General features: G+C 42.6%; 2 protein-coding genes across 16 annotated transcripts in view; one reads left to right on the top strand and one right to left on the bottom strand.

Annotated features, from left to right (window-relative positions):
- The window catches only part of BCL2L11 (BCL2 like 11), a 53,644-nt gene that overhangs the window by 14,808 nt on the left and 11,587 nt on the right, over positions 1-27,249 (top strand). For 2 of the 8 annotated variants that reach the window (XM_081904464.1, XM_081904470.1), the window contains exons 2-3: positions 5,160-5,584; positions 21,847-21,959. In XM_081904464.1, coding sequence (XP_081760590.1) covers positions 5,160-5,584; positions 21,847-21,959 — 538 coding nt within the window. The other 6 variants (XM_081904468.1, XM_081904471.1, XM_081904467.1 and 3 more) reach the window with 6 other exon arrangements.
- Positions 1-27,249, bottom strand: part of LOC309365889 (uncharacterized protein) — a 281,475-nt gene that overhangs the window by 4,693 nt on the left and 249,533 nt on the right. For 5 of the 8 annotated variants that reach the window (XR_014166256.1, XR_014166257.1, XR_014166258.1 and 2 more), the window contains 2 exons: positions 19,846-19,935; positions 12,457-14,105 (listed from right to left, as the gene is read on the bottom strand). The gene's annotated coding sequence lies outside the window, so the exon portion shown is untranslated. Of the gene's footprint in view, positions 1-7; positions 14,106-19,845; positions 19,936-27,249 lie in introns of those variants that run through there. The other 3 variants (XM_081904486.1, XR_014166255.1, XM_081904487.1) reach the window with 3 other exon arrangements.

A 27,249-nucleotide genomic window follows, 5' to 3' on the forward strand; every position in this document is an offset into this window, starting at 1 on the left:
GCCTTACCTCGTCCCGTCCCTCTCCCGCATTTCTACTCGGCTGCGCGGCCTCCTGGCGCCTCACGCTGGGCCGGGCGGCAGCCCGTTTAGAAATAAGGCCGGGCGTGAGGAAAACGCACCTCGAGAAATCGGTGCTGTTTAAAAACGGGCAGAGGTCGGTGACGCCGAGGCGAGCGGCGCCGGGAGATGATGTTGATGTTAATAATAATAATAATAATAATTAATGTATTTAAAAGTGTGGCAAGCTGTAAAGCGGGGCGGGGAGGAAGAAAGGTGAAGAAAAGGTGAGAAAGGAGCGTTCCCGAAGTAAGGATGGGTCGTGGTTTTTGAGGTGTAGAAAAGACGGGTGGGGTGGTTATTTGTTTGTTTATTTATTTATTTATTTATTTATTTATTTATTTATTCAAAGGCATTTGCACTTCTTTAAGCCGGCCTTGGGGTGGAAATGGTGGTGGTAGGTGGGAGCAAAGTATTTCATTTATTACTGTATTTTTAATATTGTATTTGAGTTTGTCAGTCCCAGGTCTCAAAAGGCTTGGGGCCTTTCCTGCCTGCCTCTTGTCTATCTATCTATCTATCTATCTATCTATCTATCTATCTATCTATCTTAACACACTGAAATTTGTCTCCTACCAGGTAGCCTAGATGTAAAGTTGGGCTGTTATGACAAGGAAGGTGAGTATATTGATTAAATGGGACAGTAAGTGACCCTGGGGAGGAAGAAGGATTTAGAGGGTTGTGACATACTAAGTGGAGAGTGACGGAAGTGAAAGGGCCAGGCAGTTAAAGAAATACAAGAAACTTTATATTTGGTCCTAATGGGTGGGGGTGAGGGAAGGGGACCCTATTGGTGACACATATGTGCAAGTTTGGAACAGGCTCTGTGGTGGTGGTTAGCTGGATTTAGGACCATGTTGGTGTGCAAGGATGTGGAAAGTTCAGGTCCTTCCAGGGCAAGGTATGAGGGCACATGTCCAGTTTAGTTTCTTGATGGAAAGAGTGAAGGATATAAATGTACTAAATAAGAACCCTGGACTCCCTTCTCTACATTTATTAGAGCATCGGCTTCCTTCTCTCCACTAAGAACCTTAATCTGGTATTAATTATATCCACTTGTTATATAATTTGGTACGGTATATTACCCACTCCCTGCCCAGCATCAACACTGCATACACTGTCATTTCTCCCACTTTTCTGCTCTTGCACAACTGTCTCCTGTGCTATTTCATCTCTAGCCCCAGTCCTCTCAGGTGCTTACAACCTGACTATTTTTTATTTTTTAATAATCTGACTTTAAAAAAAACCAATCTAAATGAACCTTGGTGTTGTTTTTTAAAGGCCTGTGTTATAATCCGTTGAGGGCACCAGAACTTAATAGTATCCCATAGCAGATCAGCACTGTGATTGTTTGGACAGGCAGCTAGCCAAGGATAGGCAGGCCAGTAAAAAAAGAAAGAAAAAAGGCCTGTTACCAATAAGGCATGCAAAACTTGGTTGCATTGTCACTGCTGCTGGTGCTTCCAGTTTGTGAAACAAGTGTAGGGTGTCATTTTTATATTTAACATTTCTATCCCTGCCCACTCGTCTTCCTAGAACCTTAAAGCAACACCATCTTGCGAGGCAGGTTAGCCTGGGAATTAGTGACTCACCTGAGACAAGTCAAGATTTATAACTAAGAGTCAAATCAGGATTTCTCAAACTCAAAACTGAACAATGCTTTTTTAATACATTTTTTGCAAGGTTCTGGTTGATTTGAGCTATGGATAGGGGGTTACTTTGTGGAGGAATGGGAATGTGAATATTAGAACTCAAATTTGAGTCTTTGGAAGCATTTGGTGTAGTACAAGGGCTGAAGAAGGCATGATGACTGCTTGGAGACAGTGTTTTGTGAGAATTGTGTGGTGAGGACAGGACGTTGTGGGAGCAGATCTGCAGTGCTGTGTGTATTTCATATTGTGTGCACAGAGAATGAGGTGACTCTAACATACTGAGGGACTTTACATGTACAGTACAGGAGAAGACATTTTGAAGGGAGAAATGAGGCATGTGCTTAAATGGGTTGGGCAGGGGCAAAAGTAGGCTTTATCTCACCTGGGTCAAAGACCCAGTTTGGCACCCTACATGCACATTTGCATACACACTACACAGGCTGGGAGCCTCAATGCACCCCTCTGAAGGCTTCACCCAGGCAAAAAACATGCCCCCCCTACGGCTCTGGGTTGGGAGAGGAAATTGACAATTTATGGAGGCCAGGTGAACCTGAGGGTGAGGATGCTAGCTGTAGAGGGAATGAAAAGGAACATCCTGTAGGGTTTTCTCTGGGTTTGATAGGTATGCCATTTCAACTGGAAGTTTTTGGGTGGGGAAGAGACTGGTCGACTGCTGTGGTTGCAAGAGGGCCTGTTTGCAGAAATGAGTGGATTGCTGACTGAATGGGGACAAAGTGTGTGTCTGGATAGGTTTGTTAATAATGGAGCAAGAATTTGTGGTGAGGATAGTGTGTGGCTGTGTGATGCTGGGGTGAATTTTGTGTGTGTGTGTGTAAGTGAGAGAGAGAGACCTGTGGGTATAGGGTGATATATAAATTTAATAAATAATAACAATATATAATACACCAATCCATTAAGTTTGAGGATCTAGTAAGGCTGCCTGCTGTAAGGATGAATGGGGTGTGAGTAAGACAGTGTGTAATTTGTTGTGGGGGGTGGAAAGAAAAAATATGGAAAAGGCTGGTGAAATGCCATAGCATGCCGTGAACGAGAGGAGCCTGCGCTTGGATTGGTAACAGATTCTTTTTCCAACCAGTGATCTGAGGGTGAGAGAACTGGGCGTGGATACTCCGGTTAAGGGAGTAAATAGCCTCTGGGTGTAGGTTTGTAGGGATGCTAAGCAGAAGCAGGGCGGAGTCCAGTCTTCCGTGTGAAGCAGCCTTTCGATGGGGCAGCCTCTCGATGCATCCGTGGCTTTGCATCTGACTAAGCTTAAGCTTTATTCCTCGAAAAACTGGTGCCGCGGTAAATGCGTCGCCAGGTTTTCTCGGATATGTGTGTGTGCGCGCGTGTTCCTTCCACATTCTTTGTAGGGTTCTCCCCACCCCACCCCCCGCCGTTTAAAAACAAAAGTGGAAAGTGGGTCGTCGGGCCAGGGCGTAAGAGCGGCTGCTTGCTGCTCCTTGCAGCAGAACTACGTCTCGATCGTCACCATCACCACCAGTGCCGCGGCGGCGGCTCCAGGAAGCTCCTGAGGACATGTGAGGAGGGAGGGAGACGACGAGTGGGAGCGAGGGAGGCGGGCCGTGGCGCAGAGCAGGGTTGTGGCAGGCTGTGCGCGCGCGCCCGCGCCTCTCCCTCCCTCCCTCTCTCTGGCCGAGTTTGTAAACACAACCCTCGCGCTGAGGTGGGCGGAGCGCGACCGCCCTGCCGCTCCGGATTGGCCTCGAATCCTCGGCGAATGTTTTTACAGTGGCGACTGGGCGGGCGCCTAGCCCTGTGTTTGGAGAAGCGGTCAGAGCGCGGCAGTGCCCTCCTGGCTGGCTGTGTTTTGTGCGTGCGGCGGGAGCAGCGGCTGCAGCGGCGGAGAGCTTCTTGTTCTCCCGGCGCGCGCGCGGCGTGTGTATATGTTTGTGCGCGTCGCCCTCTTCGCCTCTTCCTTCGCAAAGGAGGAGCGGGGTCAGCCTAGGGGAAGTTTCGGGTTTGCCTCGGGATGACTCAGACGCCATAAAGCGTAAGTAGCGGCCGGGGGATGGGTGCGTTTGCGAGTGTGTGTGTGTGGGATGGGCTTGTGGGCCGGGGTCTCTCGGTGTGCGTGCCTGTGTCTCCACCCCTTCTTCTTATCCCCTCCCCCTTTGTGTGTGTGCCCGTCTCTGGGTCTGTTATTCTCCTGCCTTGAGCTCGCTCTCCCTTTGTTGGGTTTCATAGCGGGAAGGGATTTGTCCTCCACGCTCCCGGTCGGGCTGCCGCCCGGTGTCGTTTCCCAACGAGCACTCTTCAGACCGCGGAGAAGCGACTTGAGCTTGCAGTTGAATTTATTTTCAAGTCACAGCGCGGGTGTTGCCCCCACCTCCCTCTCTCCTGCTCCCCTCCCCCCAAAGCTCCTTCCCAGGCTTTGCCTTTGCATGGCTATTTTCCCCACTACTCCCCACCTTTTTGTTCCGTGCTTGTGATGGTTTTTCCAACTTTTTGTATGCGTGTCTTTAAATTGACATTTTTCTTCAACCTGTTGTTGGTTGCGTCTCAATCGGGCAACGATGGAGCGCTTAGTCAAGTCACGCTAGACATTTTGGAAAGAAAGTAAATAAAGGTGAGTTGGAGCGGGTGGTGGTGTCTCCTCTTGTCTCCCTGCCGGAGTGACCGACTGTGGTTCGTTTCTTGCTGTTCCCTTTTGCCATCGACCGAAACAAAATGTAAATAAGAGTCTCCGTGGCGTCTCGAAAGGTTTCGAAGTGAAACGTTTCCTTGCGTCTTTTTCTTAGCAGAGAGAAGGATTTGGTGGTGGCGAACCAGCCGTAGAAAGGATGAGGGGAGGGGAGGAGTGAACGGAGGAGCACTTTGCAGTGTACAAACGCTATTGTTGTGACGCACTTTTACAACTGATTGCTCTTGCCAAACCTTCCAGACTTGCTGTGATCAGCATATTCAGTAGAACAATGGAGAGAGAGCCTGGCCGACTTCCCTGTCCTGCACAATCACGGCATCGACTGCTCACTTAACATTTCAACACTGTATCTGATCCTCCTGTCTAATGACTTGGAGAGGATTGGTGATCCAAGTTAATATTCCTTTTTCTTTCTTTTCTTAGCCAGTTGAACCACCTCCCCCCTCCCCCACAATCAAACTTGGAATGCTTGCTCAGCTGGCCAGCAAGTTTTGTCTTCAAACTTTTGTTGTACTTGTTTTTCTTTTCACCAGGAGAAGCTTTTTTGTGAATGATGTTGGACTGGATAATACAGGTTGACATCTTCAACAGTGCTCACTTTTATTTTTAATTCTGGCATGCTGGTTAATTTGTACATGAAAAGGGGATGGAAAACACACAGTGGTTTGTATTTGTATTGTATTTCTTAATGACTGCACTGCAATTCCACCACTATTAACCTAGTCTTGGGCGAACATTATGTGTAATTTCAGTTGCCTTTCTCTTTTTCTCCTCTTATTTTCCAGGGGGAGAACACAAATAAAAGGCCCAATGGCAAAACAATCTTCTGATTTAACTTCTGAGTGCGGTAGAGAGGGTGGACAATTGCAGCCTGCTGAAAGGCCAGCTCAGCATCTTCGGCCTGGGGCCCCTACCTCCTTACAAACTGTGTACCAAGGTAATCATTCGGGCGAGCGGGACACTTCATCACCCAGTAGCCCTCAGGGACCACTGGCACCACCCTCCAGCCCCAGTCCGTTTGCTACCAGATCCCCGTTGTTCATATTTGTGAGAAGATCCCCACTGCTGTCCAGATCCTCCAGTGGGTATTTCTCTTTTGACACCGACAGGAGTCCTGCACCTATGAGTTGCGACAAGGCCACACAGACTCCGAGTCCCCCGTGTCAAGCCTTCAGTCATTATCTAAGCGCAATGGGTAAGCTAGACCATGGTAAGAAACATTTCCACTTGTGTTCTGAATTCAGCCTGCCGGTGAAGCTTGCATTTGTGTGTGTGTGTTTGGCCTTATATGAACTCTGAAAGGGGGTCAGTTAGTGCAGTGTAGTGGTTGAGAGACTGAACTGTGAGCCATGAGGTTCACCAGCTCAGATCTTTCCTTTGCCATGAACTCGCTAGGTAGCCTTTTGCAAATTACATAAGCACAGAAGAATAGCCATGCTGGGTCAGACCAGTTGCCTATCTGGCATGCTGTTACCCACAGTGGCCAACCAAATGCCTGTTGAAGCCCAGAATCAGGACAGATGAAATAGCAGTCTCCCCACTTGTGCTCTCCAGTAGCTGGGACTGAGAGGCATGCTATCTGTGGTATAGGGATAATATAACAGCGTGGTTTGACAAATTTACTGAGGCAATTGTATGTAAAATGTTTGGAGTACTCTGAAGTGTTAAATAAATGCTAGGGATTACACACACCCTGTATATGCTATAGGAATAGTACGCCAAGAAGTCAAAAAGAAACTGCTTTTCTGGGATATTTTCCAGTAAATCAGGAAGTTACTGTATATTAAGCGGCACTATGATTCTTACACCCTTTTAGAGTAGTCCTGTAATTTCAGTGAGGCTACTCTGGAAGAAGTAAGGGCCAAGCTGCACATGACGCTAAATGTGCCACTTGTAACATGAATGTTTTTACAATACTAAACAACTATGGAGTAGGGGTGATCAGGATTGGCACTGTGGTGTGCTGGAAGGGGGTTGAACAGTTTCCTCTGGCACAGTCCCGATGAGAGTTGCTCCTGTCTGCTTAGTATTGATCCTGGAAGTGAAGCTTTCATTGATGCTAATGGAAACTTTTTTAATGGAGCAAATAGTAGTGGGGTGGGGAGACTTTCACTGGACTGCAGTAGTGGTGGAAATGCTCCCTCCAGCACATCCTCATCAGCCCCCGCCCCTCCACCGTACCTCTTAGTCACTGTTTTATATACATGCAGAAAACTGAAAACGATGTGCTTATTGTCCTATGTAACTTGGTCCTAAGTTGAAGATTGTCATCAAAACATCTAACCTGCTGCCTATGCTTTTTTCAGCCATTGCTTAGAAGCGCAGAAGGTAGCATCTGCATGTCAGTCATCCCCCTCCACAAGGCACTAGACATTTTTCAGGAATACACAAGCAGTGGCACTCTTGACTGGAAGCTACACCAGCTTCCATCCGTGGTGGCCATCTGCCATCTTAACTTATCCAAAATGCAATTCCTCTGCCTATAGATCAATGGAATCTTTTGGTGTCCCATGTGGATTACAGATCTGTGAAATTATAATGCCAAAAACCTATGTGTCAGGGTGTTGCATTTTGCATGACTTAAAATGATGGACAGTCACCATGGATGGGAGCCAAGTTTGGCTCCTATTCAAAGGCAGCACTACTACTCACTGCTGAAAAGCATCTGGGAGAGGGCCATGAATGGTGATGCAAATGGCTTGGACCAGTGAGGGGCCACTGGGACCTGTTCTGGCCAATTGCTGGTGCCAGGCATGCAGCGTCTGGAATTGGCTTCTCACTGCATATCTGGTTTTCAGGTGTTCAAAAGGTTAGATTACCTGTAAATTGCAAGATTTGGAATAAGTGAATACTGAAAAGTGCAGGCGATTGGTATTGGCAGCCCCATGTCTAACCAAGTCTAAAATTAAGAGACTGCAGTGTTCACTATGAAACAAACTTGAACCCTCACACTGAAGATGGGCTGCTTCAGATGTAATGTTTAGACGTAGTTTGGTGTTCCTTGAACAAGCCTAGGTGAGTTTCAAGCCTTTGTGGTCCCCTCCCCCCTCTGACACAACTGTGAAGAGGAGTTCGGAAGCTTTCATTTCCATTTGAGATGAACCGCAGGCTGGCTTGCCATGTCACCTAAACCTGAAAAACTGGTTAATATTAACTATGGTTTGCTGGAAGAAGCCAAATTCAAACCATCCATTTCAGATACTGTGGTATGAACTTCTTGCAATGACAGGGAGTTGGGCTAGGTTACCTTTGATGGCCCTTTCAATTATGGTTGAAATTAACATCAGTTTAGATGTTCAGATGTAATGCTAGCTGGTTAACCTACAATGGAAGTAAAAAACTGCATACAATAGCTTATCCTCACGGCTTTGTGTTAAATGTGCAAATTCTCCCAGTGGGATGTAAAGATCACTTAAAGCAAGGATGGGTGACCCTCCAGTTGGAGGGTCTTCAGCATGACCAAATGGTCTGGGATGATGGGAGTTGGAGTGCAGCAGCATCTGGCAGGCCAGCAGTTACCCATGTCTGTCTGATCTAAGTCATCTGAGGGAAGGGGCGGGGGGGCCGCAGAAGCTGTTAAGTCCATCCTGTGAAATATGCTTCAGCATGGTGGGTTTCTTCTTCTTTTGAGTGCTGAGGTAGCTTGGGAAGGGGGAGAAATAAATGCTCCTTTTTAATTATACTTTTTGTGGTCTAATTTTGTGTTGTACATCATTGAACCAGTGATTATCAAAAGCTTGAAGCGCAGACATGCTCTTAAGTTAGTATACTGCCAAGTGCGTATATACCTTTTAAAATGGTTTAGCTCAATATTGCAGGCATGTTTATCTTCCCATTTTTACCATGGAAACTGAAGGCACTTCCTGAAAATTCCACCAATCAGAATCTAGAAGGGAGAAAAATCCCTTGTTTGCTATAGCCTCTTACTGCTTTGATATTTTAAAACGTATTGGAGCTTAATTTTCCGGCTTAGCTGGAAATGTAGAACATTCAACACACTTGGGAAAATACCTATGCAGCCTATTGATTAGGTGATAAGGTGATGACATTAGTAAAGGTGGTGGTTTCTCCTTCATTGGAGGTTTTTAAGCAGAGGTTGCATGGTCATCTGTTGTGGAGGTTTTAGTTAAGATACTTGCATTGTAGGGGATTAGACTATGTGATCCTTGAAGTCCAGTTCTACGATAAAGCAGAATTTGTGTGCAGTCTGCTTGTAACTTGTTTTATATAATTGCTGCTGTACAGAATAGTTGTTACCATTTCTGCACAGCATAAGAGGCTTTGTTGCCTTTTTACACTTGTATGATGGGTAGAAATTCAACAGAGGAACAATGCTTCTTTCCCTAGTTTGGAGATCAAGTGGTGGGGGAGAGCTGACTTGTTTAATCTCCATCCGTAGCTGTTTAAATACTGTACAGAGAAACTGCAGGGTTGGGAGGGGACAGGTGGTAAGCCTAGGAAAGAATGAAGTTAAAATGTGAAAAGGGACTTTGTACACTATTGGAAGGCAAGCATGTAAATAAACAATGCTTCTAGCAGCATATCTCTGGTGTTTATTTTAAGGAATTTATATACTGTTTTTCATCCGAACTTCACAAAACATAAAAGCATGAAAGCATGAAAGCAAAAAGCATCAACTAAAACTATACAATAGAACAGCAGAGCGATGCTGTTATGGAGAACTTTTTTGAAAGCTAGATCTCTCCTCCTTTCAGGGCAGTGTGGTTCCTGAGTAGCCCAGCAGTGGCAATTTGAGGAGAGGGAGCCCACCTTGCTTGGAACATTGGGAGGGTAGATGGCATCATTGTTTAAGTAAACAGTTTTACCAGAAATGGGTGCTACTCTGGACTTCTTATTTATTTAGATTTTATTTCTATATATATTGAGGAACCAGGGAATGTGACTACAAGTGATGAAAATGTCAAAACATTAGTTTTATAATATATGGATTACCTGCTTAACCTCTCCTTCTAAATGGCAACCCAGCCCAAAAGTCTGAACTTTTTGTGGCAGATGGACAGGAGGATTTAACAGCCTCCTGAGGGAAAAGAATTCCAGAGTCCTGGAGCAGCTATCCAGAGATGCCACCTGGTATTCCTGGTGACTTGGCTGATATTTGATCACCACACAGATGTGTTCAGCTTATGTATCAGTGGTATTGTAGCACAATCCTGCACATGTTGCACAGACCTAAGGAGCCAATGGAATGTATACCTCTGCTAGTATAAATGGGATTGCTGCTTGAATCTTGTCCTGAGCAAAAGAGCTAATAGTTCCTGCATTCCTTTTTGCAAGGAATAGATTTATGCTGCTGCTGCTATTGTGCTGATGCATTAGCACAGTCCTTCATTGGTAAGTGAAGACTACCAAGGGAGATTAAGTTCTGCTTTGGTGCCGCTTCTGCCTCCTTCACATGTACAGTGGTACCTCAGGTTACATACGCTTCAGGATACATACGCTTCAGGTTACAGACTCCGCTAATCCATAAATAGTACCTTGGGTTAAGAACTTTGCTCCAGGGTGAGAACAGAAATTGTGCTCCGGCGGCGTGGCGGCAGCGGGAGGCCCCACTAGCTAAAGTGGTGCTTCAGGTTAAGAACAGTTTCAGGTTAAGAACAGACTTCCAGAACGAATTAAGTTCTTAACCCGAGGTACCACTGTACTTAGAATAGAGTAGGAGGCGAGAATATGCCCAGTCTCCTATGCACATCAAAAGGCTATGATCCCAACTGCCTGTGGTGATTATGCTTGGAGTTGCTGCATCTACCTTGCTTCTGCAACTTCTATAAGGTCTATCCATCTGGAACCTTATATCATGCTGCAAGTCATACATTTGTCTCCCCGCCACCTTACCTTCCTTTTTCCTTCTTGCTGTGGTCATGAATGTGAACTGCTAGCTGAACCATTTGTATGTGTTTGTGAAGGTGTTGCAGAGTCACATGTCAGTTTCTTAGCAATATGTGATCTGTAGCTAAGATGTGCAAACTGGCCATGACTTGGTGGCTTCAGGTATCCAAATTTTGTTTTATAAAGTGGTAAAGCAGGTGGCCTTGAAAGTGTAGTGTGACAGACCTCCATTTCAGATGGAGGTAGTGCACATTTTGGTTATTGTTCTTAGATTTTTCCTGTCTGCAGCTAGATACCTTTTTGTAAGTTGTGCTGCTTTGACAATAAGGGTTACTCCTGATTGTTGTTTGCCATGTATGCATGACAGATCATGCAGAATGAAACATTCAGAATTCACTAGGCAAGCTAGCAGCACACTTGCTATGGCAAGAAATCTGGGTTCTGAAGCTTAATCCTATGGCCTTTTATGATGACCGTATGCATAGCAGAGATTTCACTTTGTATATGGTTTCTTTTCTTCACTACTAGCTTGTGAAGGTTTTTCTTTCTGTAGCTTCAGGCAAAGTTTACATCTCAGTTTACAGTGATGAAGGGGAGGGGAAATTTCTGTGTTGTGCAGTTTATGTAACCACTTCCCTTTCTTCATATTCCAGGTGAAAGTTGATTTTAAGTTTTACTTGTTTTCAGTAGAAGTCAATTTGTTTATATGTCAATTTTAAAAAGTATAGTATTTGTGAAAAGGAGACAAAACTGCATGTTAAACAGTCTGTTTGAACAGTAAACTCAGATATAGGCCATTGCAGTACAAAATATGTACACAGTGGTTACAAATGTGCAAAGCATTTTTATGGATCTTATTCACTGTTTTTTTGGTATTAGTTACATTGCCCTGAAATAAAAAAGGGTCACGGGTGGAATAAAAAATGGGTTAAAACAAATAGTAAAATGCCCTCTAAGGCCCTTATTTATTTATTTATTTATTTATTTATTTATTTATTTATTTATTTATTTATTTAGAGATTATTGCAAGTTTCACAAGCTCACCAGAAGAGAATGCTTGGTTTGGACAGAATATGCAATCTTCAGAGATCTTTAGATTGCTGTGAGATATTGTTGTTTATCCTAAATTATACTCCCATATATAGCATTTCCTTTGTGTTTGAGAAAGGAAAAAAAATCTTTAATTCTTTGAGAAATTCATGAAATGGACACCATTCCAAACATAATCTCATCCTCCTAGAAGTTGACTTAAAACTAAGTCAACTAAAGATTCTTTCGAGCACAGCTTAGTACCGATTGAGAGCTGCTATTCTGTGAACAGAAGGGCTCGTTTCATTTCTGAAATTCATTCTATTCCAGCAGGCTTCCCAAAGGATGAAGTGGTGATGGCAGATGATTTTCAACTATATCCACTTGCCCTCAGTGGTCTCCCACACTGGTCTGGATGGTACCCCAGACGGCTACAATTTTGGGGGGGGGGCTACAAGAGGAAGGAGAAATTGTTGAGAGTCATCTCTCCTGTTCTGCCTATAGAAGAGTTCAATTAGTGGAGTTCTGCTCTTGGCAACTCTGGATTCAATCCATTATATAGTTGAAGTTCTCTGGAACCATAGCAGCTAAGGCCTTGATTGTGTAGATCAGGCATCCCCAAACTCAGCCCTCCAGATGTTTTGGGACTACAACTCACATCATCCCTAGCTAACAGGACCAGTAGTCAGGGATGATGGGAATTGTAGTACCAAAACATCTGGAGGGCCGATTTTGGGGGTGCCCGGTGTAGCTACTACATTTTAGGGTATAAGTTCTGTTTCATAACTGAGTGGATTCTGAGAGTAATACCTTTTATGGGGTGCAGAAGTATGAAAGACTCATGTATCCTCTTTTTGGAGTTCTGGTGTAACATTTGAAGAACGAAGGTGCACATCTGGTGCCTGCATCTCACCGGGGGAAGAGATGTTTGTTTGTTTGTTTTGTTTGTTTTTTGTTTCTTTTCTTTTCGGATAACATACTTCAGGATCCTAATATCTGAATTACATTTGGGTGGTACCTTCAGAAATGTGATTTATTTAGATTAGAATCCATGAGAAGATAACTTGTGTGGAGGCATAGTTATGTGAGCTACTCTCAACCTTCAACCTTAAGTCAAACAGGCTAGACACAGCTGTATCACTTTAGTGAGAAGCAAGGTCTAAATGACTGCAGCAGCATGGACAGCCCTTTAGGTAGTTTTTTTTTATTATTATTGTCCTGGATTGGGATTCAGGGTGGCTTACAAATAAAAATACAAAATACAGATAAAATAGAAAAGTGATAATCAGAAAATACAATCATTTTAAAGCATTTAGTCACTAATAATATTCAAACCATATAAAAACAAATCTTATAAAAATAAGAATAATGACAATATGAACATCACAGCACCAGACCTTTCTTTAAAAACAGTCATTCCCTAAAGGTCTGTTGGAATAAAAAGGTCTTCATGTGCCGGTGGAAAGACAACAAGGAGGGAACCAGTCTTAACATCTCTAGAAAGAGATTTCCGAAGTCTGGGGGCAGCCACCAAGAAGGCTCTTCAAAAAAAATCTAATGATGGGCATTCATATTGTATAAGCAAGCTGTTTGATTTCTTTTTGTCTGCATCATGTACATGCAGGTGTTCTTACATATAATTTTTTCTACTGGGCTTTTATTTTTATATAAAAATTAATTTAAATAAATAGTGGGTGAATCGACAGTGTCGTAATTTGCTTGCATGAGTTACACATTCTGTTACTCCTTTGAAATCTTGGGTGCTAGTCAACTAATTTTACTCTAGAGTAGGCCTATTGAAATGAATGAGCATTACTAAATTAGGCTCATTATTTTCATCCTGAGTAAAACATAGTTGAATACCACCCCTATTTTCTTCAGATTTAAACTTGTAGCATGATATTGTCCAAAGGTGCTTTAGTCTTTCCTCCGCTTTATAGTATATATTAAAACTCTTCTTAAAGGTAAAGGCCTTTAAGAGGCTAAGGAAGTGCTCCTGCTCCTGCTCTGTGCTTTCAAGATGGGGCTGGAAATAACCCTTGCCATGGGGGCAGCAATTGGATTGCAGCCAGCATTAGTCATGCTCTGAGTAGACCCTTTGAAATTAATAGTCATTACTAACTTCAGTGCAATATTTTCAGTGGGTCTACACTGAGCATGACTGACTTTGAAAAAAAACACCCCTCCACAATTAATATCTTTTGTACTGGAAACAACTCTGCATGAGCATTGTAGCTTTTACCATTAAGTTTATTTTAAAGGTTAAAGCTTCCTCGAGCTACCTTGCATTATTGTAAGCTTACTAGGACACCCACCCCATCCATCCCACACATGCAGGTGCAGAAAACAATATAACTCATATTCTTGGTTGGAATTACTTTTATATTTTGTATGTTGGATCAAAGTCAGGTCTTTGCTATATAGGAGGTTTGAACATAGTAGATTTGACACATGAACTGACTAATTGTGAGTTTCGGCAGCATCTCTAATAAATATGTATTTTTCACTGTTCCAATAAAGGAACTTCAGCTGATTTTAATGGAATGCAGCTTGCATCAAATATAGTTGTTGCAGTGTTTTCCTTTCCCACTCCTGGGATGCTGCTGCTACACTTCCTGGAGTTCACTAGAGGTCCTTCTGACTCCAGTCCAACATGTGCTGGCAGCTGGAAACAGCCAACGTTTTGCTTGCTCCACAGGCAGCTAAATGACCTCTCAGCCAACTCTCCTGCTATTTCTTACTCATTCTGCGCTATTCTGTGGAGAAAATCAGGGAGGAGATGGCGTGAGGCGGAAAGTGGGTTACTCCCTGCAAGTGGTTTGCTCAGCTTGCCTTAATATTCATCCATATTTAGCCTGCAAAGAAAAAAAAGTGCAATGTTTTTCTTACCTATTTTAAGACTTCCATATTCTAAAGAAAATTGAATGGTTTCTTAGTTGTGAATTTGGGATGGGATTGATATGCTTAGTGATTTGTTATTTGAAATATATGTCTCTATAGCTCTGGAAACAAATAATAATAGGTTGTGTCTGGGACTTGGTCTGTAATCGAATGTAGTGAAACTAGAAATCTTGCTGCAATTCTGGGTGCATACGGCTTAGAATAATGAAGCACTTAGTTGAACTAGCTTTGTTGCTAGTGACATCTAACATTCTAAGGTCTGGCCTTGATGTGAGAACTTGCTTGTGTTAAGTTGTGTGGGAGAATCTATAAAAAAGATATGGGCATTTATGAAGGCTTGAATAGATTTTAACAAATCAGTGACGACTGGCATTTAAACAAGTTTTCAATTTGACACATAGACTAAGAAAAGAACCCTAAAGAAACGGGAGAAGAGAAAATAGTTTTCCCCCAAACAATATTGCTGAAGTGGTGGTGATTTTGAGCCGCCTTACACTATCATTATTGTGCTTTAAGGTTGGTTTCAGGTAACGTTTGCAGAGGAAAAGGTCCTTTAGAACTTACCAAGAAGTGTGAGTTGTTAGTTCTCGCAGCAGTTCGTGGCTGCTTCCAGAAGCCTCAGGATGTTGTTAAAAGTGTGACTCTAGAGCTGGACACCATTTATGAAGAGAAGTAAGTAATTTAAGGTAGCTGGATATATGCTGCAAAGTCTTTTTTTGACATTTAAAAAAAATGTGGGTAGGGCTAATTTGGATTCATTATGTATCTGCAAAGATTGAGGGAAACTTTCTCAACTTTTTCTGAAGAAATGTATATTCACATCTTTGATACATCTGTGCTGGAATAGGGCAGTAAACATCTGTTTGTTGATAAAAAATACATATTTGACAGAATTCTGTTTACATTGTATAGTACAGCTTTGTATGGTATATGAGGTTTTTTGGTATAGACTAGTTTCATATTGATACTGTGCTGTCAACCTCAACTGCACAGAAACTATGAGTCAGGCATGGTACAAAGATTTGTATATTTAGTTTCTGTGTTGCTGAAGGCACTCTAGTCTTTTACGGATGTTCTCAGCAATTTCATGATTTAAACACTTTTTGATTAAGTGAAAGTTGAGATTCTCTGTTTCCAAACAGGGACTTTAAACCAAATATTGCAGCTATTGTGATGCAATATTGCAATATTATACAAACAATAAGAATATGAGGAATATTTACTTTTCCTGTTTTGCGAGTATCTATTTGAGATAAATCTAGAACACTGATGGAAATAATTCTGTTGGTAAAGGAAGTAAGCAATTCATTCTAGAAGCATAAAGAGCTCAGCTGCGTTACTTAAGATTTATGGCTTATGGCATGTTTTATGTGCTGTCTTCAATGTGACTACATGAATTGTCATATTCACATGAACAACGTCAAAGTCTTCCTGATGTCTTTTATTTCTCTTCCAAGAAGCCAACACTCCACTGCCTGGTTTACTTTTTTCTGTGTTTTAATGTGAATGCCAACTGTGTATATATTTTAACACCCCCCAGAACCCCCCCCCCCCGCATCTTTTAGTCTACACTCTGAGCTGCATAGAACTTCTCTTCTTTAATACAAAGAGCACAAATGAGCTGTCTACCACTTCCCTATTGGAGACTCTCATGTTATGTCAGTAGTGCCTGATGGGTGTAGAACATCTGCACTTCCTTTTAGATGCTCAATTTTATTCAGGAATGAACCCATATTGGGGGCACAAGGTCCTGTAAGCCTGTTTAGATGCATACTGCTCTCCCTATTCAGTATCAGTCTATACTGTGCACTACTGCCAAATCTATGAACTTGGAAATCCTAAGCTAGCTAGCTATCATCATTGAAAAAACATTTGTCCCTTTTGAACCTCTTGCATACCTGTTATAAAACATTTTGATGATGTGTGCCGCTGTTGTGTGAGAGTAACACCATTGCATCACCAGTGTAATGGCTCTGATGATGCCCTATCTTGTTCATTTGTGCTGGCACAGTTTCAGAATTGAACAGTTACACCTGAGTCATTTTGCTGCCAAGCAATGAGTGCTTGTAAAACACTGTCCTATGAGTATCTTTGCCAGCAGAGGAACTTTATGTGGTAACAAGGGAGAAAGCCTCCTCTGTGGTGGCACCCTGAATACCCTCCCCATAGATTACAACTGGTGCTTGACAATATAATCCTTTCAGCACCAGGTGAAAACCTTTTTTCTATTACTTGCTCAGACATTTTAAGTGTTGGTTATTGTATTAATTAGCTCTAGGGTTTTTTTTAGCTGCTTCACAGGCTATTTTATTGATTGATTTGTTATTACTGTATGTTATCTAGTTATGACGAATTTAGTCATGCATTTTGCACAATGCCCTGGTATCTGTAAGGATGAAAGTTAAAACCCTTTAGAAATTAACTTAAATTTGATGGCCAATGTTGGACACTCAGTGCTGGACTGGGTAGATTTTCCTGAGCCAATCCCATTGAAATTAATGGGTGATATTCAGTGTTAGTCACTACTCAAAGTATGTCTGTTAAACTAAATGTACTTGCACATCTCAAGCCCATGGATTTCAAAGGGTCTTCTCTGAATATGACTTGGTTCTCAGCCACTGAGTGCTGTGATTGGGTACCTGGGAAGCTGGTGTGTTTGACTGTTTAAGTCTCACCAGTGGAGATTGTCTAAAGCACAACTCAGGCTCTCAAGATCTTGCATGGTGTGTCAAGAGACAAGTGATGCGGAGTATGCATGTTGGGCATCCTTGCTCTGCAGCAGTGACTGCATATATTACATGTAAAACTTTTGTATAGTAATACTGAGGGAACAGAACCTGCATTGTTTGAATATGGTTTCAGCCATGTGTGTTTCAAGTGGATCATATTAAATATGAATGTTGATATTGTATCTCCACTTTGCATTAGCTAAATGACTTGATGCTACTGATCGTAGATCTTGCAGTACCACAGAAAGTTCTTTATGAAACCCTCAGATTGATTTCACTATTAACCACATGAAACATTATATTAATTTCTTTACTTCCAGAACCTGTCATTTGAAGTCAATATAGGTTTTTGATATGCATGCAGTCCCTTAGGTCCCATGACACAGTAAGATTTCTTAGGCTAGTTGGACAATTCTGCTTTTGTGTGCTTATGTGAAACTAACATCTTGTCAAGTTATGAAGAAAGTCTAAGCAGGTGGCTTTTCAGGAGAAAAGAACATCTTCCTGGAGGACCTTGGTATGTTGAGACTTCTGTGTAATATGCAAAATGGGACTTGCCAGTTTTGAGTGTTTGGTTTAGAAGTAATTTTCTGCCTTTCTTTCTGATACAGAACTTCGCTAAGAAGAACAAACTGTTCTTGCCAAAGTCTTAAAAGCATTGTTATTTTTCTAATAATTCTTGACAATTGGGTAGTTTTGCAAAGGCAGTTGTTGGACTCAGTCTCATCAGCTCCAGTCAGTATGGCCAATCATTAGGGCCATGTTGTAGTCCCCAGTGACATTTGAAAGGTCGCAGTCTCCCCATTCCTATCCTACACCGATGACTTCAAAATCGGCACACAATAAAATGCTAAAAGGTGTGGATCTAAGTGTGGCAAATAAAACACCAAGTGTGCACAATTTCCAACACAGAAATTACTATTGCATAGGAAACTTGTTTTCTGTGTGAGAAACTACTATGGAAATGTTGCAGCACGTTTTCCAGTGCAAAATGGCAGTGGTGCCTTCATCTGATCAGTATGAATTTACCCACGTACCTCTTGGCTACTCATAAACTGAGTATGAAGTGTGGTGGGGAGAATTTGTCTGAAATTGTCCATTATTTGTCAGGCTGCTGAGGCACCTATCTGTATATTTCCCGCTGGCAGAGTGAGATTATTTTTGGCCAAGTTTGCTATAAGATTTGGTTCTGCTTGGTCTTGTGGCAGGAAATGCTAATGGGTAGTTAGATGTCCCTTTTCACCACATTTGTGGCTCCGTTTAGTGCCTGTCAGCTTTGCCAGTTGAATTTTCTGCCTCGGGCATCAAAGTGTTTTAGCTGGCACTGGGTAGCAATTTGGGGTGTGTGCAAGTTACATACGGCATGGGGTATCAGAATTTGCTTGAGTGGCATTTGTAGCTTGAGATTTTCCTGGGATTTTTCTTTGTACTGCTATGGAGTGAAATGGATCTGGGCCATTTGGAGTAGGAATTTGAGCTTTTTTGTGAAGAGTATGTGTTTTCTTTTTAATCTCTTACACTTTTGCAGTAAACTCCCCCCCCCCCCAATCCTTTGGAGTAGATTTGGGGAGTCAGGGTGCACAAGCCTAAATCCTTGGATTCACCCATGTCCTCTCCAATATAAGCCTTTGAGAACTGCACTGATTTCCAAAGGAACTGTGTGACTAGTTTGTGGTCCCTCTACATTTGTACATTTGGAGTTACCTGCTCAGGTATGCTTTGTGATTATCAAATCAGAGTGAAACAGTTTAATTTTGTGCGGTGTGGGAACAAATACTATTTACTATTATAACATGTCGTCTGTGGAGAATTCTCTCAAGATTTGCTATGGCAATATCAATGTTGTTGGTTGGCTCCCCACACTTGTCTTTTAAAAGGTCTAGAAGATTAGGAGCAGAGTAAGCCCAGTATTGCAAGGACTTTACTGAATGAAATTCAGCAGCTAAGCAAGTGAGTAAAATTGGGCCTGATGCAAAGTCTGTTTTGAAAACCGATCGGGTATTTCACTACTATAATGTGAAAACAATACATCTGTAAGCCAAGCAAATGTTAGTCTGGCTCTGAAGTAATTTTTCCATACAGATTGAAGCCAGGCGCATTTGCTTAACGTTTTCACTGCTCTGCTAGCTTTTGATTGTTTTGAGATTGGAAGCTATGAGTATTCCCTTATGATCCCTTTATGGTTTTAATGCCAAGTTTGCGGAATACTTTGTGTAAAAAGTGCTGTCATGCTTGCTTACATTCTCATTTCATGTTGAAGAGGGGGTGGGGGAAGTCAGGCTAGGTTCATAGAACTGAAAAGCACTCAAAAGGTAATCCCACCAGAACCCCTGCAGTGGTAGTACTGTGTTGATTGAAATAATCTTGGATAGATGTTCATACAGTCATCTCAAGCGCTGATATTTATGTGCCGAAAGCTGTTCATTTTGCTCTCCAAATTATGTGGTATTTCTTGCTGTACATGGTTAGCATTAATATCTGCTGCTTTAAATTAATAAAGCTTCCTTGTGTAAAACGTGCATAAGAACACACACTCTATTTACTTGATTAAGGATCATTCTTTGTAATGTCACTGCTAAGGGATACTGCTTCAAGCCAAATTACATTACATACCCAAGTTCCCTTCATAAACAAAGGAGTGCTGAGAGTAGTTGACAGGACTTGGATGGTGCTCTAATGTGGGGGGAGAGTAACAGGGCAAACAGCAGTTTGGGTTGTGTGTGATTTTTAAGTTGGGAAATTGAACTGACTTGGGGATTATAGTTAACCCATGCTCCCTGCACCATAACTGCTATCCAAATCTCTCACATAAATGTCTGTGCCCATCCTTACATGGGAAGCTGCATTCTGAAGGAAAGAAACCTTGTAGTTTGGCCCTAAGGGTCCACAGATCCTAAAGCGGCTTTTTTTAAAAACTAACAATTTTTTTCTCCCACCTTATGCACAAGTAAAAAACAAAAGATGCCTTGTTCAATTGGAAAACTGAATATTTCCTCATTGTGCGCTATGGCACTTCAGTGCAGTTAATCGTGGGTTCTGAAGTGCACATCGCATTCTCCTTGCCGAAAAAGGATTCAAATATTTCCATTTAATATTTGGTTATAGAGAGGCATGCGTTCATATTTTAAATATACAGCTGTAGTCCAACCTGAAAAGTAGCCGTGTGACGTAAGGGCCACCTTGGATGTCAAAAACATAATTACATATAAATCCCTCACGTGTGTGTCTGATTTAAAGTGCAAAAGGGACATGTAGACATGGGGTATGGAATTCTTCCCCTCAAGGACAACTTGTCTCTCTGCATTTTGTCCCCGGATGCCATTTTTCTCTCACTCTGTCTCCAGTGTGGGAAATTGGTCTGGCTGGGAGAAAAATGGCTAAGGGGGAGAGGCTGTGTGAAAGCAAGTGGCAGTCATGTGGAGAGTTCTGTTACTCTCACCCTTGGGCACATAAAATCAGAGAGCCCCCTCCCCATCTTCTACATAACTCTGGCAGACCCATGCTGGCACATATAGACTGGTCTGTGATATGCTAGGCAGTGAAGCATTTTCTGTGTGTGTCTGGTAATCTTTCTGTCAGCTTTTCTAGTACTGTATACTTAAAACAAGCTGAATGACCCTGTTGTTCCCTCTAAGTGAATTACTCCTTGATACTGAAGGGCCAGTGAAGGTATTGGGCAGTGATTCCATTTTGCTTCATGCTTAATTACAAAAGCATGTGTCAGTTACTACACTTAATATTTGAGGCGAATATTGACTGTTCTTGTTCATGTGCAAAAAATTGAGCCAGGAGAGGGGGAGAATGAGGTAATACTTATAGCACCAGTGACCAAGCAGTGCCCACCAGAAATTGTTGTATTTCAACTCCCATCATCCCTCGCTATTGGCCATGATGGTTGGGAGTTGAAGTCTAAGAAGATCTTGACCGTGTTAGTTGTATTGAAACTTCCCTTGCCATTGTAAATAGGAAAGGCATGCAATGTACTGCAGTCACACTTCATGCATTCCCATTTTGAATACTCTTCTCTTGTTAATTAGATCAGTCTTTTCCTTCTCAACTGCAAAGTTATGCACACATAAGAAATCCTTTCTTTGGTTTGAACTAGGTTGTCCCTTCTACTGCTCTGTTTACATGCTTTTTGGATGTTTGTGGTACCTGTCCTATGAAGGATAGCATACCATCAGTGTGCATGATGTACAAAAAGACCAGTTCCTGAATACCTTATAAATCTATTTGACACTGAGTTGAACATTGTATCAGAGCCCTCCAAGAGGCAGAAGCAAATCTTGCTCTTGCATTTGAGAGTTGTACTCCTGTTACTTTTTATGAGGGACGCAGAAGGGGCACACCCAGTGGGGTGGAGCCATAACACAGCTGTGTTGCTGTGCTTACCAGAAATGAGAAGGGGCAGGGAGGTCAGTGCATTGTGGGTGCTTTTGGGCAGGGGTTCCATGGTACTTGACGACATGGGAATACTTGCAACTGCTTGTGGTAGATACATCTTTTGCTTCATGGTTTCTGTTGGGGGACATAATCCTTGAATATTGAAATTCTGATCAGATTCTGATTCTCATTTGTAAATCTATGTGTTGTTACACGCTTTCACTGGATGTTTTTGAGAGTTTGCTCATGTAAAAGTCTTAGAGAACATCAGTTACTGTTTATCTCTGGGTGGGGAGGTAGCATAAGAAGGCTCATTGGCAGTCATGGATTTAGTAAGCAAGGAATTGAAGCTTCTGATGCCATGGTAACTTCAATGTAAAATATAATCCCATGCTTCTTCGTGATTAGCTCAGTGAAAAGTTTTCAGGGTCTCTATAGAGCTGTCATGCTCATTCTTGTAATTCAGTCAGAAAACTAATGTAGAACCTTAGGATGCATGCATGTGAGAAATTGGGAGAGGGATGGGGGAAAGTATATTTTGGGAATTTTTAAAAGCATTTGTTTTTATGTTGCTTTGATCCAGCTTACAGGTGGCAGTCACGGTCAATCCCTGAAGATATACGGCCAGAAATATGGATTGCACGGGAATTACAACGCATTGGAGATGAATTTAATGCTTCCTACAGTCCGAGAAGGGTAACTTAATTTTTTAATCTCTTTGCTGCAGCCCTGTATGCCCAAACAGGGGTATTCTTAGTTTTGGCAGGAGAAAGCACACACAACAAAGGTGTTGGTTCCTTATTCATAAAGGTGTCAAACTGCACCAAATGTGCCAAATTTGCAGAAAGCTGCATCCTGCTTCCCCCACTCATCTACTTATAAACTGCTTGCTTTTTTTTCTTCCTGTAGCACATCAACTTTATTTGTATTAATTCAGGTCTAATATATCCCACATTCAAGGAGCTTGAGGTGAGTTCATGGGCCCCTTTGTGTGTGTTTGCAGCAGAGTGTTGATAGTGGCAAAGTCCCTGGTTGGTGGGTGCTGGCAGTCTTTCTGGGGACACTGGGGGTGCGTCATTCTCCTGCAGCCTTTGTATTTTCTGCTTGTGGGTTTTCCTGCACTGAGCTGAGCATTCACTGGGTTGTGCAGTCATTCTGCTGGGGTAGCAGCACCGTTTCTTCTTCTCTCCCCAGTCCCCAGTGTAACATACGTATAAGATTGCCCTGCCCAGGCCCTATTACTCAACTTGATGTACTTGCATGTTTACGTATTGTGACTAGGAGTAAAAAAATTGCACCATAATGTAGAAATTCCTTATCAGTGGCATTCAGAGGGATGTTTACTGAAAGCCAGAACTGTGTGTGCACATACTGGTGTTCTTTCCAGTTTTCATTCAGTACCGATTGAAAGAATCTCATAAAGCTACTTTTTAAGAAGACCCCTAACTTTTAAAAAAGCAAACTATGGTTGGTTTTACTGAAAAGCAGTTGCGGGAGCTTGCAAATTTTATCGGAGCAACTGGGATGGGGTAGGGTGAAGAGACTTCTTTGTGGGGCTTTATGTCAGTCAAAATTGCCCTTTGCTGCTTTTCTCCCCTATTAAAGTATGGCAACTGTTTCTGTGTTTCGCATAGATACTTTAGTTTGACCTGGAGGGCTTTCTCAGGAGTGTGGCTCCCAGCAAAACATAACAAGAGCGGGGAATATATTGCCATTTCCCTCTGTTGTAAAGTTTGGGATATTCTGGTGTACCTTATAAGTATCTGTGCAGGGAGGAGGGAATGAAACTATTCAGTCAGCTCAGTGACAGGTTAACTTCGATAATCAATAGCTTTGATATCAGAAACTCTTAAGTTCAGTGGTAAAGGCTGTGTGTCTTCCCCTAACCTTGTGCCCTCTACTTCTATTACAGCCATAGGCAAACTTGGCCCTCCAGATGTTTTTGGCCGACAACTCCCATGATCCCTAGCTAACAGGACCAATGGTCACGGATGGTTGGAATTGTAGCCCCAAAACATCTGGAGGGCCTGTTCTTGCCAGTGCCTGTTCTATTAGCTCCAGCCTGAATGGCTGATGGGAGTGTAGTTCAAAACATCTGGAGGGCACCAGGTGGAAGAAGGCTACAGTAGAAAAACAAAACGGTCAAAATGTTTGCAGTAGCGCTGTATTGAATACAATTCTACCCTTTAAAATCACAAAGGAATTCAAAGTTGGGGAAGGGTATATATTTACTGTCTGAAGGAATAGTAGGTAGAGCTTAAGAACTGATTTATTTCTTTTCTTCCCAATACTTTTGTCCATATGGTGGTTGAACTTTTGTGGTCTACGGTGCACTTTTATAATTCTGTGAGCAGTGTGCCAGAGGAAGTCTTCACTTTAAATAAAGGATGCATATCTGTTGCTAGCCCAGCATCTTATTACTGGAAAATTAAGCAGGTAAAGTGTTTTTCTGGTATGGAGAGGAGATGGTGGGAAAAGCTTGAACTGCCAAGTCTCAATGTGCTTGGCAAGGCCAAGTGGAAAAGTTGGCAACCCTTTGGTAATTTTTGGTAAAGGTATGCTTGGTTTTTAGTCAAAACTTGGAGGAGACACCACATGTGTTTGATCTATGTGCACCAATGCCTTGCATCTACCTACCTGTTGGCTGCCAGTGCTTTTGGTGAGTGGTAGTGTCTCCAAATGTGTAGATTCCCTGCTACTGTAATGCAGCTGCCTAATGATCACAATTCTGTGGAATTTATTTTATTTAATATGGGGTTGCCATACATTCAGAATTTGCCGGACATATCTGGAATACTGCAGCTGCAAGCAGTGTCTGGACGGAAATTGGTGAAATGTCTGGCAGCACTGACATTTTTGCTGATTTCCCTGAGAAATAAGGCAATCCTATTTAATACATTTATTTACCGTGCTTCATTTGGCTATTCACAGAATTTGGGCTACAAGACAGCATTCTGCTTGCTTTTAACTATTGAGAGCCAGATACTTCATAACTGTCCTCTGTGCTTTGTTACTGGAAGCAGAAGGACGACACTGTAACTTTGCAGACAGGGAAGGACTTAACACGGTGCTTCTCTTCTGGGCATGTACAGACATGTCTATCCCTGCAGTAGTCTGATTCTTCTTACTTTATCAGTAGAGAAGAGATTGCAATTAGTTTTATTTCAGCAAAAGGAACCAGTTGTTCAATAACATATAAAACTTCGTGATCTATTTTTCCTCTTCTTTTTCTGTATGTAATGAACTGCTAATTCCCCAGTGTGCAGTGCAGTGACCTCCTTTCCATTACCATTGCACTTCTTGTGTCTTGTTCTGCCTGTCTCATGAATGGTGCAGTTCTTTTGCCTTTAGGCAGTGTTGGCAGACCTAATAACCTGACTTGGAAGTGCACATGTTATTACCACAAACTGATCTGTGGCATCAATAGTGACACATCTCTCTCTTTCTTACTCCCCTCAGGGGATATGGAAGATTCACAGTCTAGCATTCAGTTAAAGATTCCTGTGCTTGCCAACTGAAGTGACTGCATGGGGTGGGTGGCAGGGGGAGCATGTTCCGGATCAATAACTGGATAAAGATCAGGAAACAGAATAGGAAATAAATGGACAGTTGTCACAGAGGAGGGCTGTAAGAAGAGGGTTCCTCCAGGGATCTGTGTTGGGGCCTGTGCTTTTTGACTAGATGATTTCTTATCTGGAGTTAGGGGTGGGAAGTCAGGGTGCCTTTATGACATCACATTATTCAGGATTTTAACCAAACTGCGGGAGGCAGTGGAAGACAGGAGTGCCTGGCGTGCTCTGGTCCATGGGGTCACAAAGAGTCAGACACGACTAAACAACAACAAGGAGCTCTATAAGGAACTTGCAAAACTAGGGGAACGGGCATAAAAATGGCAAATGCTGTTCAGTGATGTACAGTGGAGCAAAAAATAAGAAATCCCAAAGTCACAAATATGCTCAGGGAATCTGAACTGGCAGTGACTGATGGGGAACCTTGTGGTCGTGGCAAAGATTTTGATTCAGCATGCAGCAGCTGTGAAAATGTGAATTTCATGTTAAAGACCGTTAGGAAACGGGTTGAAAGTAAAACTACCAATATCATGTCATTATGCAAATCTATGGTACAACCACAATTTGAAATGCTGTGAACAGTTCTGATAGCCACACCTCAAAAATGATAATGCAGAACTGGAAAAAGATTCAGGAATGGCAACCAAAATGATCAGGGCGTGATGCTATGAGGAAGATGACAATGTCTGCAGGTTTTTAGTATTAAAAAAAGGCGAGTGCAGGTCTCATAATAGTCAAACCTGGAGTCATTCAGTGAAACCGAATGTTAGGAGAATGAGCGCAGACGCAAAAGGATGTTATGCTTTACACAGCACATGATTAAACTATGGAATTCAATACCACAATATTATATAGCCACCAGTATGGATGGTTTTGGGGACGCGGGTGGCGCTGTGGGTTAAACCACAGAGCCTAGGACTTGCCGATCAGAAGGTCGGCAGTTCGAATCCCTGCGATGGGGTGAGCTCCTGTTGTTCGGTCCCTGCTCCTGCCAACCTAGCAGTTCGAAAGCACGTCAAAGTGCAAGTAGATAAATAGGTACCGCTCCGGCGGGAAGGTAAATGGCGTTTCCATGCGCTGCTCTGGTTCGCCAGAAGCAGCTTAGTCATGCTGGCCACATGACCCGGAAGCTGTACGCCGGCTCCCTCAGCCAGTAAAGCGAGATGAGCGCCGCAACCCCAGAGTCAGCCACGCCTGGACCTAATGGTCAGGGGTCCCTTTACCTATCTATACCTTTATGGATGGTTTTTAAATGGGCTTGGACAAATTCATGGAGGGACAAGGTTATCAATGGTTACTAGCCATTATGACTAGTTCCAGTGTCTGAGGCAGTATTCCTCTGAAATCTTGGTTGCTGGGGAACATCTGCATCTGGGCTTCTCATGGGCATCTGGTTGGCCAGTGTGAAAAAGATGCTGGACAAAAATGGGCCTTTGGTTTGATTCAGCAAGGCTCTTTCTTGCAAGGAAATATGGGTGAGATGAGATACCTAATCCTCCACCCCAAAAAACTGTTGGGGCTTGGTTGTGGGATGGGGAAGCTGCCAGGGGACAAGGAAAGAAGGGTTAACCTGCCAGCTGCCACTTTCCCCCTCCAGATGCCCCTGTGTTATTTGCATCACTGGTTAAACCAATTTGAGTGATTTTCCAGGCTGCAATTTTCAGCTTAAGAAATATTTCCTCAATAGTGTTTTGCTTCCCGTTAGCTATTTGTTTTGGCTAAACTTCTCCGGCTGTTTAGTATGTTTTATATTTAGCTCCTTCCCGTTTTTCACGCCTTTATTTTGGACTATGTAGCTTTTCTGTTCAGCTGGCAAAGCTTCACACACCTGATTTGTCACACATCAAAATAACGTGCAGAAGGGGTGTTCCGTAATGAACTGTTGTGATGAGTCATTTGGTTTACATATGAATTGGGTTTTAGACAGCTTTTTGGTTTCCTCATTCATATCTGGAAACTTGAGTAGAATGTGCTGCTAAATGTTACTACTGATAACAATAGTAAACTCACAGGAGACTTCAGAAAGAACGAGTGGCTGTCAAGGTCTGTTTTTGTTTCCTATGCACCTGCTTCCCTGGATTGAACTTGCAGATTGTTTTGATTTGGGTATTTCTTCATTCCACTGTTGTGCCAGTCCAGACACTTGTATGCAGAGGCGATTAAGGCCCAGAAGTTAACTCATGGGAGGCTGCTTACTTGAGAGAATTGCAGCTAATCCAGTCGGGTTCTAAGTGCATGTTTGAGCTCTCTGAGAACATCTTTAAAGTTCCTCAGTGACCATGGCAAATTCAGCATAGTCTGTATGAGCTGAGACTAGCAGCACATGGGGACATGGCAGGAGTTAACCTAATTGTAAAGTCTAAAAACATATAGTCTTGCATTAACCTTGCACCAGTGTTTTGGAAAAGTACAAATGA

This window comes from Podarcis melisellensis, assembly GCF_964234715.1.
Source record: "Podarcis melisellensis genome assembly, chromosome: 3".
Lineage (NCBI taxonomy): Eukaryota > Metazoa > Chordata > Lepidosauria > Squamata > Lacertidae > Podarcis > Podarcis melisellensis.